General features: G+C 41.2%; 2 protein-coding genes across 5 annotated transcripts in view; both read left to right on the top strand.

Annotated features, from left to right (window-relative positions):
• Positions 1-1,324, top strand: part of zgc:193726 (uncharacterized protein LOC561161 homolog) — a 1,561-nt gene extending 237 nt beyond the window's left edge. Inside the window, exons 2-4 of the mRNA XM_062383037.1 lie at positions 70-114; positions 250-267; positions 863-1,324. Of these exons, the coding sequence (XP_062239021.1) occupies positions 70-114; positions 250-267; positions 863-980 (181 nt within the window). The 3' untranslated portion in view covers positions 981-1,324. The remainder of the gene's footprint in view (positions 1-69; positions 115-249; positions 268-862) is intronic.
• Positions 1,325-2,739: 1,415 nt separating this feature from the next.
• cdhr5-rs (cadherin-related family member 5, related sequence) lies at positions 2,740-11,487 on the top strand. 4 transcript variants are annotated; one of them, XM_062383031.1, is made up of 15 exons: positions 2,740-2,793; positions 2,895-2,993; positions 3,123-3,331; positions 3,861-3,917; positions 4,003-4,095; positions 4,501-4,587; positions 4,662-4,772; positions 5,120-5,284; positions 5,881-5,971; positions 6,522-6,628; positions 6,714-6,914; positions 8,788-8,910; positions 9,336-9,414; positions 10,294-10,490; positions 11,166-11,487. In XM_062383031.1, exons 2-14 carry the CDS (start codon positions 2,927-2,929, stop codon positions 10,428-10,430), a joined length of 1,527 nt encoding a protein of 508 aa, XP_062239015.1. In that variant the 5' UTR covers positions 2,740-2,793; positions 2,895-2,926; the 3' UTR covers positions 10,431-10,490; positions 11,166-11,487. The 4 variants fall into 4 exon arrangements, with proteins under 4 accessions (XP_062239015.1, XP_062239016.1, XP_062239012.1 ...); XM_062383028.1 differs by lacking the exon at positions 2,740-2,793 and having other exon boundaries at positions 2,842-2,993; XM_062383032.1 differs by lacking the exons at positions 2,740-2,793; positions 10,294-10,490 and having other exon boundaries at positions 2,841-2,993.
• Positions 11,488-12,725: the final 1,238 nt, after the last annotated feature.

Here is a 12,725-nt window from a genome sequence, read left to right as displayed (position 1 = left end):
CACTTTGTTAACGATGATTTCCTTTTTTACTGTTGAAACCTGCGTGAATAATTTTTTCTTGATCCACAGTCAAGAGCCTAATAACCCCAACGTAACGTCAACGAGCAATGTGGGGTCAGTTCGGCTTTATTCAAACACTCTTCTTAAATTATAATGTATAATATATACTTAATATATTTATAATGATTATTACTATTATTATTTCATCTTTTAATCAGATTGATTCAAATCTCTTCTGTTTTACAACAGGTACGGAGCCAGCAGAAGGTATGACTTTCTCTCATCATCTGATGAAAATACTTTGGTTCTACAACGAGTTTATATAATCAGAGTCAAACAATTCTCCATAAAACAAACAATAAAACAGGTGATATTTATATTAGATGTATATGATATACCTGATAGTATCTATTATATTGGAATATATAAAATGGAATCTAGTATAAAAAAGTATATGATATATCAAATGTTGTTTTATATAATTTATCAGATGATATTCAAAATATCAGATGATAATTATGATGTATAAGATGTTTCAGATGATAATTTCTTCAAGTGCAAGTTTATCTGTATTTGTTGGTGTTTTAGATCCATATGACATTTCCACTAATATTTATGAACAATTATCTTTTAATATAGATTAATGTGTTCCTCCTCTCTCTCTCCCTCCAATGTGTTTATCTGCTGGCAACCAAAGCGTGCTCAAACGCGATTGGTCAAACTAGAAATAGAAACCAGAAGCTTCTTCTCCGTTGTTCACAGATTCAGTTTATTCGTACATAATCTGTTTATGGAGATTAAAATGTATGAACAATGTTCGATCGATACTAAGTGATTTTATCGTCGTTCTTACCTTCATTAGCTTCACTCGCTGTTCCCTTTCAACGTGTCACACCGCCAACCTTATGTCCAGCCTGCAGACTGGGGACGAGACAGCAGGTGGCGCCGCCAGCGACCCGTATGGAATTGGAAAGAAATGACAGGAAGTGGCCGATTATCACAGGATCCTCATAAGTTCTGATCATCAATGACTCCTCAACCTTGTGCTAGTTCTCACCACTCTCATTGTTCACATTCATCGTTCTCTTTCTTCTCTTTCATCGTGAGAGGAAGCTGATATTTAATTTGTTAAAAAAGTTAAGTTTGTCCATAACAGCAGCAGGAGAGGCTCATTTTTAGACCATATTCAGCAGATGAAGGAAAAATGTGAACAGTTTTATTTCAGAAACCCTTTCAAAGACAAAACTGTGAAAAAATAAGGTAGATTTTTTGGTGATTTGGTTTATACAATTTTTATCAATCGTCCATGTTGAAACTTGGAATCCCTGGATTAATAAAATGTTTTTAACAGCATGTTTTGTATTTTATCAATTTCTTTCTGATGTAAGATTCTTTGATCGTCTCGAATGACAATCATTTTTTTTTCCAGGAATTAATTCTTACTTTTGATTATCGTTGAATCTGAAGAGAATACAATTTTAAACAAATTGTTTCTCGTAATTCCATTTAAGGTTTTAGAATCGTCTTAGATTTCCACGGATCAGAGACCTGAACTATGAAGCAGGATTTGTGATAATCAGGCAACTACAGGTTTAAATAAATGGATATTCTGGCTTTTTCCATCCAAGTGAACAGTAACATCTGCTGAATCATCAGTTCTTCTCCTCTTTGTCACATAGACGTGAGCTTAGTCTGTCCCAGGATCAGAAGGTGTCAGAAGAGAAAGCAGCAAAGAGGAGGGAGGGGCTCCACCGTGGGAATGGACTGATGACAAACAGAAGAAGAAGAAGAAACAGCAAATCATGGGCTGATTTATCGATAATCATGAAATGACGACAATTAACCAAAACACACAAACCACTAGCGTCACAAACAGAGACGTTCAAAACAAGTTTGAGTAATTTTCTCGGAGATGTTCCTCGATGTTATTTGAAGGTTGAAATATAGAAGTAGCAGTAATTATGATTATCGATAAATCAGCCCATGATTTTACTTATACTGTATTAATGATACTAAGACTGTAGAAAGTAACTCTATAGTAACTAATACTTTAATACTGAGCTGATCAACAGGTGAGTTCAGGGTCGTACTCTACTAAAACTGTAGCAACTAGTACTGTAGTAATTATACTAATACTGTGGTAACTAATACTGAGGTAACTTCTAATACTGCAGTAACTAATTCTGTAGTATCACATACTGTCTTAAAACATACTTCAGTTAAAAGTATGGGTATTGCTTACTTCAGTCCGGTAGTATTACTATAGTTATTGCAGTATAGTATTATATTTACTACAGTACTTCAATATCATCATAGTTATTGCAATATATTATTAGTTACTTCAGAAGTGTAATAATACTAGAGTTGCTGTACTCATACTATGTACGATGTACTACACTGTACGTATAGTTACTACTTGTAATAGTAGTAGTATTATATATATACATATATACATTTAGATATTAATAATTACTGTTGTAACACTCTAGTTACTGCACTATATTTCCACAGTTATTTCAGTTGTGTAATAATTCTGTAGTCCCTGTAGTATACTATCAAGTTACTACAGTGGTGTAATAATACTATAGTTACTACAGTATACCATTACAATTAGATCAGTAGCAGTAGGTCCTGTTGTGTTAAACTGTTGACCTACTTATCGAGCTCATTAATGCTCCCATAAGCTCTTTGCTAATTCTCTCTCTCTCTCTCCCTATCTCTCTCTCTCTCTCTCTCTCGCCTGACCAGACAGAGAGAGAGAGTCCAAGTATCAGAAGATCCCAGGAGAGAGAGGTAAGGCCTCAGTAGATGTGTGTGTGTGTGTGTGTGTTAATATTTTCAGTTTGTTGTTTAATGGGTGACAACAACAATATAAAAACAGTTAGGGTTTTCAGGAGGACGAGGACAAAGCGGAGGACAAAGGACGATGCTGAGACGCTGCAGGCTGCTGCTGTGGCAGGTGGTTCTCCAGTTATCATATCATGTGGTTACAGGTGAGAACACCAGGTTCTTTAACGTTCTCTTCAGGTTCCTATGACGTATTCTCTTCCAGCCGATATCGTTAATCATAGAAGCACAACTTCATCACCATATTTCACGTCTCTGTCTGTGTTTGTCATCAGCCGGTCCGTGTCAAGGGGGGTCGGACATCTTGGCATCGGTCAGAGAGAACAGTCCGCTCGGTCAGTTCATAGCCAACATCAGTATCAGCGGAGAGCGACGAGTGAACACTATCAGACTTTGTCTGAGCGGACCCAGCGCAGACTGGTTCTACTTAGAGGGTCGAACCATCCGACTCAACACGTCACTCTCCAGAGTCCTGGACCGGGAGGTACACCTCTACATCACTCACCTGTACAACACTGCAGTTTCCTAAAACTCAATAGCGATAAAACCGAAGTTGTTCTTATTGGCACTAAATACACCGTATCAAAATCAGACCATCTATCCTTCAATATTGACAAGTCTTTAGTTTCTCCCTCCGTCAGGTTAAGAGTCTGGGTGTCACCCTTGACCCAACACCGCCGCCACACCCATTTACATCCTGCATTGATCACTGTAATTCCCTTCTTTTTGGTGTCCCTCATAGATTCTCTTACAAACTTCAATTAGTCCAGAAGTTTGCCGCTCGCATCATTTATAGAAATTTTATGGATGTTTTTGATATATTGTTTATGTTGTTGTTTTTATCTATCTTCGGTGTAAGGGGACCTCGAGTGCTCTGAAAGGCGGCTATAAATAAAATGTATTATTATTATTATTAATACGCACCAGAACATGACACCCACCTGAACACCGCACTATCCTGGGCTGTGACTAACACCTGGAACAAACATCACTGACATGCTTCTGATTCTCAGGTTCAGGGATCGGTGCTGGTAGCAGAGCTCACCTGTTATGAAGAAGATGTCATGCAGGTAAATCAAGGGTGTTTACACCTGAGTAAGGTTAATGAGTTCACCTGAGTTCACCTGAGTTCACCTGAGTTACCTGTGTTATCAGAGTCAGTTCAGGATCCTGGTGGAGATCGTGAATGAAAACGACAACAGACCAAACTTCCTGCAGGAGACGATTGGTCCGTTCAGCATCAGTGAGGTAAAATGTGGAGGGTAACCACAGATCAAGCCACGCCCACTTTCTGACTGTGGTAAGGCCCCTAATTTCTAGAGGGACAGTCTTTATGAGACGAAAATCAAGTGGAGGCTGTAAAATGAGGCGTAATCCAGCTCAGCCTCATTGTCGTTAGCTGACAGCAGCAGATCTGTGTGTCAGCTGATGATCAGATGATCAATCAGGCTCCACTTTAAGTTCAGCTTCACTTTGTCTGATATTAATTAAGGAACGAGTCATCTTCTCAGATCACTGGGCCAGGTTTTTCTGTCATATGATATGATATCAATATAAACTTTATATAAACTGAAACAGTACAAACATTATAAATAACTAGATTATTATATCATAACATTATTCTATCATAAAGTGTGTTTTCTGTGTTCGCAGCTGACGGCTGTGAACTCTGTGATATTCACTGTAAAAGCTGTAGATGCAGACGGAGACATGATCACTTACATCATTGATCAATCATCGGTGAGTTGTCCACATGCTTCTGTCCTCAATCCATCACCTGGAGTCACATGACTGAACTTACCTGTCACCCGCAGCCGGACGCCGCCTTCTTCAGGATCGATCTTCCAAACAGCGGCAGCATCGTGTTGGACAAACATCTGGACTTTGAGACCAGACATCACCTGGAGTTCATCATCTGGGCCCAGGTATAACTGAGGCCGCACCCAAGAACTGGGAGAACTGAACTAACCAGTCACACTTAAATAACAGGATCAATAAACGATCAATGATCTGTATCTTTCTTTGATACAGAAACTGAAACTAATCTGGAGCCAGAATCCAGTCTCAAACTTTCCACTGTGACATTGTGCAGGTGGATCAGAGCAGCTCGAGGTGAACCAGGGAGAGTTGATCGGCACAGCTGAGATTAGTTGGCCAATTAACTCTCCCTGTGGGGGGGAATAAACAATTATTTGTTTCAATAATTGAAACAAATAACCTTGCAGAAATAAATACTTTGCTCTATTCAGTGAATACATTTTTTTCTGAACAGGAATCAAACACAGAGGATAAATTCAACTCGTCTTCTCATTTGTCCGTGAACATCGAGGACGGAGACGATCAATATCCTCACTTCCTGCCGTGTTCACCTGTCGCTCCAGGTGTTCCTATCTGCATTAACCCCGCCTACACCACCAACATCACACACAGGACACAGGTAAACCCACCGGCTCAGGAGGTAGAGCGGGTTGTCCACTCACTGGTTTGTATTTATATGGAGCTCTTGTAGTTTTGATGACCACTCAAAGGGCTTTACATCACAGTTCACATTCACCCCTTCACACACCATTCATACAGAGCATCTATTAGCAGCACGGTGTTGTTCTATGAGGGGCAATTCAGTGTTCAGCCTCTTACCCAAGGAAGCAGTTAGGCATGCAGACGGGGCAGACTGGGAAACGTACTGCCGACCTTCAGGTTGAAGGACAACCGCTCTTCCCCTCAGCCACAGTTGCTCAACTAATCAGAGGCTCAGCAATTCCATCCCTGTCCCCCCCCCATTGCCTGGGCCAAAACACTAATCCCCAGATTGCCTCTAGATGAGCTGTATGAAGGTGTGTGACTGGTGGATGGTGAAAGTGTCACAATCTTTGAGAAAATATATATATATGAAAAATACAGAGCATTTACCCTATATAATTAATATACAATATAGATAAAATATCTTCTGAAATTAACGACATATAATCAAAGTGTGTTTGTGTATGTTTGTTTTTGTGTGTGTGTGCGCGCGTTTGTGTGTGTGTGTTTCAGGATGTTGTCCTGGAGTTTTCTCCTGGTCCAATCAGAGCAGTGGACGGAGACAGAGGAATCAACATGTCTTTGATCTACAGCATCCTATCAGGTCATTCACATAAAAACATCCATGTGTCTCACTGAGGGTTATGGTCACAGTCATGGTCAGTCAGCTGATCGATCAGTCAGCTGATTGACTGATTGTTCAACATGTTTTCTGTTAATAATGTTAATAAACATGGACAGTTTTACAGTTTCCTTGATCTTATAAAACGTCTTTCTCACGTTCAGCGATTGATTTACAAATTGCTGATGTTAACAAGTGTCCGGAGCTATCACGGGAAATGAGGCGTTTAGTGTCAATTTGTTTAAATTGTTTCCACACTCAGAAGAATTGCACATTTCGTATAGGAAAGGTAAAATGACACTTGATCAGAATACACACTGATGATATCACTTTATGAATAAGGTTGAGCCTTGCAGTCGACATTATCACTAAAACATTTAGTGTTAAGTCACACAACCACACAATGAGACACACTGTGATTTAACAGAATAAATGAGCTCAACAGTTGTTACGTTTATTCATTTTAAGTTGGCTTAACGCCAGTCGAGCACGACGACTGCAGAGGTCACGTGACTTTCAGTTTGACCCGCAGGTGACAACCAGGGCAGGTTTGAGATCAACAACACGACCGGTGAGCTCAGGTTAACTCGAGCTGTGGACGGCCGACGACTGACACCAAACTTCACACTCAAGGTCATGGTAATAATTCTACTTCCTGTGTACGGCTTCACTCATAACCATCAGAATAGAGTCTGCGTCCCTCACCTGTCCCCCCCTCGTCCAGGTGTGTCAGGTGGACGACAGGCTGAAGTACAGCGTGGCATTCGTCGTGGTCAGAGTTTTGAATGAAAACAAGTTCCCTCCGGTTTTTAACAGAACCACTTTTAAAGGTTTCATCATCCAGAGCTCTAGCCCCATCTCGATCGTCTCAACCTATGGGAACCAGGTGTTACAGGTCCAGGTGTCCGACCGCGACTTCTCTGATGTAAGAACATCTGATCCTCTACCTGTATTTTCACCTTATCTGTGTAGATTCTCAGTCATTCAGGTGAAGGTATCTACAAAGTTACACAAGAGGACATGTGGAACTGGACGTTTCACCTTCTTCAGTTCTAACTGACTGGTGGAGGTTTCAGGAATTCTCTGTGGGTCTTGGACTGTGTTGAGCAGAGTCAAAGTGTGAATGGCAGTTGTTACCTATAAGTCAAAGACCCACCCTGCTTTTGTGTGAGTCACACGAGCTGGTCTCATTGTCTGTGGTCATTAGGGTCACATGGGTTGGGGTGGATCTCTCTGTGGGGACAACTGGGTTCAAATTTGTCTCTTAAACCACCTCCTCTGTTAAGTAATTGTTTTTGTATGCTTCTTTGAGTCTTCATTCAACCATCTGTCTTCACTGGACAAAGTTTCTACATTAACATCTTCAGAAGAGTGTCCCTTGTCCTTAGCTGTAGGACAAGGGCCACTGTAAGGCAACTGCTGAGTCCTGGTCTGAGGAACTGGTTCTACTGAGCTGTGCCAACCAATGATGTAGTGGTTGTTTTGGTCCTGCGATGTATGAGGGTTAGGGTTAGGTCTGAGCAATCCTCTATATGTCATGTCAGGGTTAAGGCTAATGTATGCTTCTCCGAGTCCGTTAAGCGCGGACGGACGGACGGATCGGACGGACTCTTTTTCATTTATGGTTCTACGAGCTGTTTGTGGTGAAAACAATTCACCCCAGAACAGTAGTTGGCGCAACTGAAGATGAGCTTAGAGAAGTCATGAAGTATATAGAAGAAGTCCACGCTTGTTTATTTACGTCCTCCCGGCTCCTCACACACAGTGAACGATGGCAACTAACAGACAAAGGCTGTTGAAGCTGAAATAAAGTGACACCCAGCGAGTCAGAATGTTTATGTTATCGTTTCTCAACGCAGCGGTTCCTCGGACTTGTTTATGAACTGCGCTGCTAATTCAACAGCTTGAAGCTACACGGAGGCAGCTAGCTCCCCCCCCCAGCTTCCACACACAGTCAGCAGGGACACCCGATACTAACTACTACCAAGTGTTTGCTTTAACTTGACGGTGTTTGAGAAACAGTGTCATGACAGCCGTGGAATTAAAGTCGTGTCAACGGGTTTTTGCTCTGTTACCACTGCAGTTAGCATGGTGGCTAGCCCGCTAGCGCCGTTATGACAGGGTGTTATAACCGTATGTGACTGTACACACATGTCGAAAAAGGCGGTCCTATCTATCCGTGTCCGTTAAAACGGAGAAGCATACACTGGCCTTTAGGGTTAGCCTAACCATAAACCCTTTCATCTGGGGCCAAACGTATTCCTCTGGTCTTGTTGGTAAAATCCATTTTTGATGTAGTGTTTCGGACCGGGGGTTTGATGATGTCGTATGTTACCAACTTAATGCTGATTGCGATGCTTGGTTTGAGTGAAACTCTACTTTGTGTATCTTTGGAAGTCTATAGATTGACAAATGGCTTCTTCAGGGTAAGGGTTATAGTAAAGTTGACAATCAAAGGGTAGGTTATCCAACTGGTGGAGACAGTTCATATTTTGTCTTTTGTAGCCACTGGTAGCATCTTGTCTCAAGGTCTGGTAGGTGGCTGTGTCTCTGAGAAGACCAGTCACTTTGGCATGTTCAGTGCTTTGTGCATTTCAGCCGGTAGGAACCCGAACCTGCCTCTTTAACATGATGACTCTCAACACAGGTACAGACCCACAACCGTTAAGAGCCTGAAACCTCCCACTAGTTGAACTATTGGTGAAGAGTCCTTAACAATCACACAAACAAGTCCAATCGACTATATACACTATCACCTGAATCACACCGGATGACTCATCACTGTTGTCCAATCACAGGGCCTGAATCCAAACATCCGCTACTCCCTTCATCCTCTGTCTGACCTGTACCATGTCACTCAGATGGGGATCCTGATCGCCAGGACGTACCAACTGCACGACTTCGACCGCCACATCCTACAGGTGAGCGTACCTGCGGGATACACATAGAATCAGCAGGTGACCTCTGACCTTTAACCTATTATATTAAACTAAACAACTACAGCACAGATCGATGTTAGTTACATTTTACATATGTATTCTTTCTTCAGTTGCAGATGTGGTCACAGAAATTCTAGAGAAATCTGAAAAATGCACTTTTTTAATCAAAAATTGAATCAATGATTTGTTAAATCAATGATTTGTTAAATCATTGATTAAATGTTTCTTTGTTCAAAGCTCTGACTGATCTCAGATCAGATCAATGATTGAATGACTGAAGATTTCAACTCAAATCTTCAAAGTGTGAAACATCATATCTCACATGGTTTTTATCTGAAGCTGATGCGGTTCCATGTTGGACGTGTGAACCGAGCTGTGAAACATGATCATGTTGTATCGTTGTTCAGGTCGTAGCCAGAGATGAAGAATCAGGAGAAGAAGTTTCAGCGTCAGTTGATATTGAAGTTCTGCAGAGGGGACAAGAAGGTGACCAATCATATAGTAACAATTACAACATGTGACAACAATATATAAAATATAACATGTAATATACATATAAAACATAATCTACCTCCTAATTCCACAAACGTCTCTCCGTCTGTATGTGGAACTCATGTCTCATGATTTAATCATTTAATCATACGTGTCATGTTTAATATAAATTAGTGGCGAGTTCGATTTGAACATGTGATTTTCTCAATATTAATAAATCGACCAGTCCTCTGTATCAATCAGGGAGGGGGGGGGGGACCAGTGTGTCTTCAGTCTATGAAAGGAGTTGTCTTCTTTTAGGTCCTCAGATTAACTGCAGCCGTGGTTGTTAACCGAGTCAAACTTCAGGTCAAAATCAACCAAATAATGTTTATAATCAGATTATTTTATTTCATCAATTTGGACACAGGGGCTGATCTTCGCTATTGCAGCATCATTAACATAATCACTTCCTCCTCAGCAGTTTGTCTTCAAAGTAATAGCACTTTGTCCATTTTGTTGCTATCATTTTTTTGAATTACAGAGCTTTTATTTTGAAAAGCAATGAACTTGGGTCTTAAGATTGTGTCAGTTGTTAAACTCTGAAATAGTCGACATGTATGAAAAAATAACATCAGTTAAGTAAATCCTTTAACTTATATATAAACCACATGTGAACAGTAGTACAGAATATTCAGTTTCATCTGATATAAAAACTATAAAGTGAAGATAAACTAGGCAGGATGAACACAAAGTTTTCTTTCTTCACTCTGCACCACAGACTGTTTGTAAAAGCTCACAACATTACACACACACAACTTTACTTTATAATATAATATAAAACGGCGAAATATCCCTCATGGTGCATTCACTGACATGAACTCTTGTCTTTAGTCCCTCATGGTGCGTTCACTGAACAGCAGATGTTTGGAGATGTGGACACTCGACTGGCAGGAGGAGTCGCGGTTTTGATCACACTGATGTTTTTATCAGCTCTTCTGTTTCTGCTGCTTCGATCAGTGAAGAGATGACGTCTGCAGAGCGACTCTGAAGTGCACATGGCTGTCACTCTGGAAAAACATCCGAACGTGGTACAAACACATAAAGTGACACGTTCACACACGGACGAGATGGTTTTCACTTTAAAACTGGTGCAGTTCTGTAAACAGCTGTTAACATCTGTCTCTGCTGTGAACAACATGTGGACCTGTCAGCAGCTGGAGATCCACATGTTGTTTCAGGAGGAGGTGGAGACCAAAAGCGGAGATAAAACACTGATCTGTTATCAGTTAACTTGAACTTATCGCTCTGTGACTGCTATTCAATATAATGACATCACCAATGTCTTCTAACCTCCCACACGTTTAGTTTGGTCTTTAATGTGATGATTTATTGTTTTCAATAAACTAAGTTTGTTTTGGACAAAAGGAGACATCAGATCAACACATAAAAAAATCTATGAGAACATTTTATTTATTAATTTACTCTCCATGTATAAAACAGAACTCGGGACATGTGTGTATGTTCTCATGAACGGGGAAGAAATAGAAATCAACATGTAAACATGTCAACACTACTGTGGTTTTACTGTGTGAGTTCAGACACTTGTTACTTGTGATGTTGTGTAAGTCAGTGTGAACTTCCTGCTTGTGTGTATATGTTATCGTTACTTCACTGGATGTGTGTGAGTGTGCGTCTCATGTGGATCAGGTACTTCCTGTTCCCACACACACAGTAAACAGGAGGATCTCTCTCTCTCTGGTCAGGTGACTCCCGTCTTTTCTGGCGACGACTCTTCATCTTTCAGTCGTCATGGTGACTCGTCGTCAGAGAGTTTTCGGGGGGTGTACACTCGCAGAGATCTTCATCATCTGTCATCATCATCATCATTTCACACTGTGTCCTGTTGTCGAGGGAGCAGCAACTCAACCATCCACATCTGACCAATCAGAAGAGACTTCACTGGACCAACAGCCAATCAGGGACCAGGAACAGTTCACTCACTAATCTGTAATCACTATTCTAATGATGTCATTCATGAGTTTGATATATAAATAATTTCAGCCAATAAAATATGAAATGATGTCATAGAGGTTTTCTCCTTCTCCACGCCCACAATGTAAACACGCAGACAACAGCTTGGGAAGGTTCTAAGTAGAGTTTCACAATGCAAAAAGAAGAAATGGGAACAAGAGACCAAAAGTTGTGAGCAAGCAATTTATTGAAAACAACAATTTTACTCAAACAGACTGTTCATCAGCTGATCAAAAGTTTAAGACCACAGCCTTTAAAAGCCAAAATCTGTACAATAATTTGGATTCCATGTCATTTCCTGTCAAGTAATCACACTGTGAAGATCTCTTGATGGCAAAGGCAAAAAAGCTCACCGTCTTTGAACGTGGTAGGATTGTTGAACTGCATAAACAAGGCCTCGCACAACGTGCCATCGCTGCTGAGGTTGGACACAGTAAGACAGTCCTTTTGCATTTCTTAAAAGATCCTCAGGGTTATGGAACAAAAAAATCAAGTAGTAGACCCAAAAAAATCTCACCGGCGCTGAGCCGGAGGATCCGAATAGCTGTCCGTCAAGACAAGGGACGATCCTCGTCCCAAATTAAGGCCATGACTGGTGCTGACTGCAGCCCAATAACCATCAGACGGCATCTGCGAAGGAAGGGCTTCAAAAACAAGAAACGTCTTCAAAGCCCACGTCTCCTTCAACGCCACAAAATTGCCCGTTTAGACTTTGAAAGGAAGAACCAAACATGGGACATTCAAAAGTGGAAGAAAGTTTTATTCTCTGACGAGAGCAAATGTAACCTTGATGGTCCTGATGGCTTCCAACGTTGCTGGCATGACAAGGAGATGCCACCTGAGATGTTTTCTACGCAGCACGGTGGAGTGGGCTCCATCATGATCTGGGGTGCTTTTTCCTTCAGTGGAACAATGGAGCTCCAGGTTGTGCAGGGGCGTCAAACAGCAGCTGGCTATGTGGAGATGTTGCAGCGGGCATCCCTCATGACTGAGGGCCCTTGTCTGTGTGGTAACGACTGGGTTCTTAAGCAGGACAACGCTCCAATTCACAATGCCCGTCTGACCAAGACTTTTTTCCAGGAGAATAACATCACTCTTTGGACCATCCTGCGTGTTCCCCTGATCTTAATCCAATTGAGAACATTTGGGGATGGATGGCAAGGGAAGTTTACAAAAATGGACTTCAGTTCCAGACAGTGGATGCCCTTCGTGAAGCCATCTTCACCACTTGGCGCAACATTCGCACTAGCCTTTTGGAAACACTTGCAACAAGCATGCCAAAACGAATTTTT

The sequence above is a fragment of the Platichthys flesus genome, chromosome 23 (genome assembly GCF_949316205.1).
Source record: "Platichthys flesus chromosome 23, fPlaFle2.1, whole genome shotgun sequence".
NCBI lineage: Eukaryota > Metazoa > Chordata > Actinopteri > Pleuronectiformes > Pleuronectidae > Platichthys > Platichthys flesus.
Note: the sequence above shows the minus strand (reverse complement) of the source record. Positions and strands in the feature narration are given on the sequence as shown.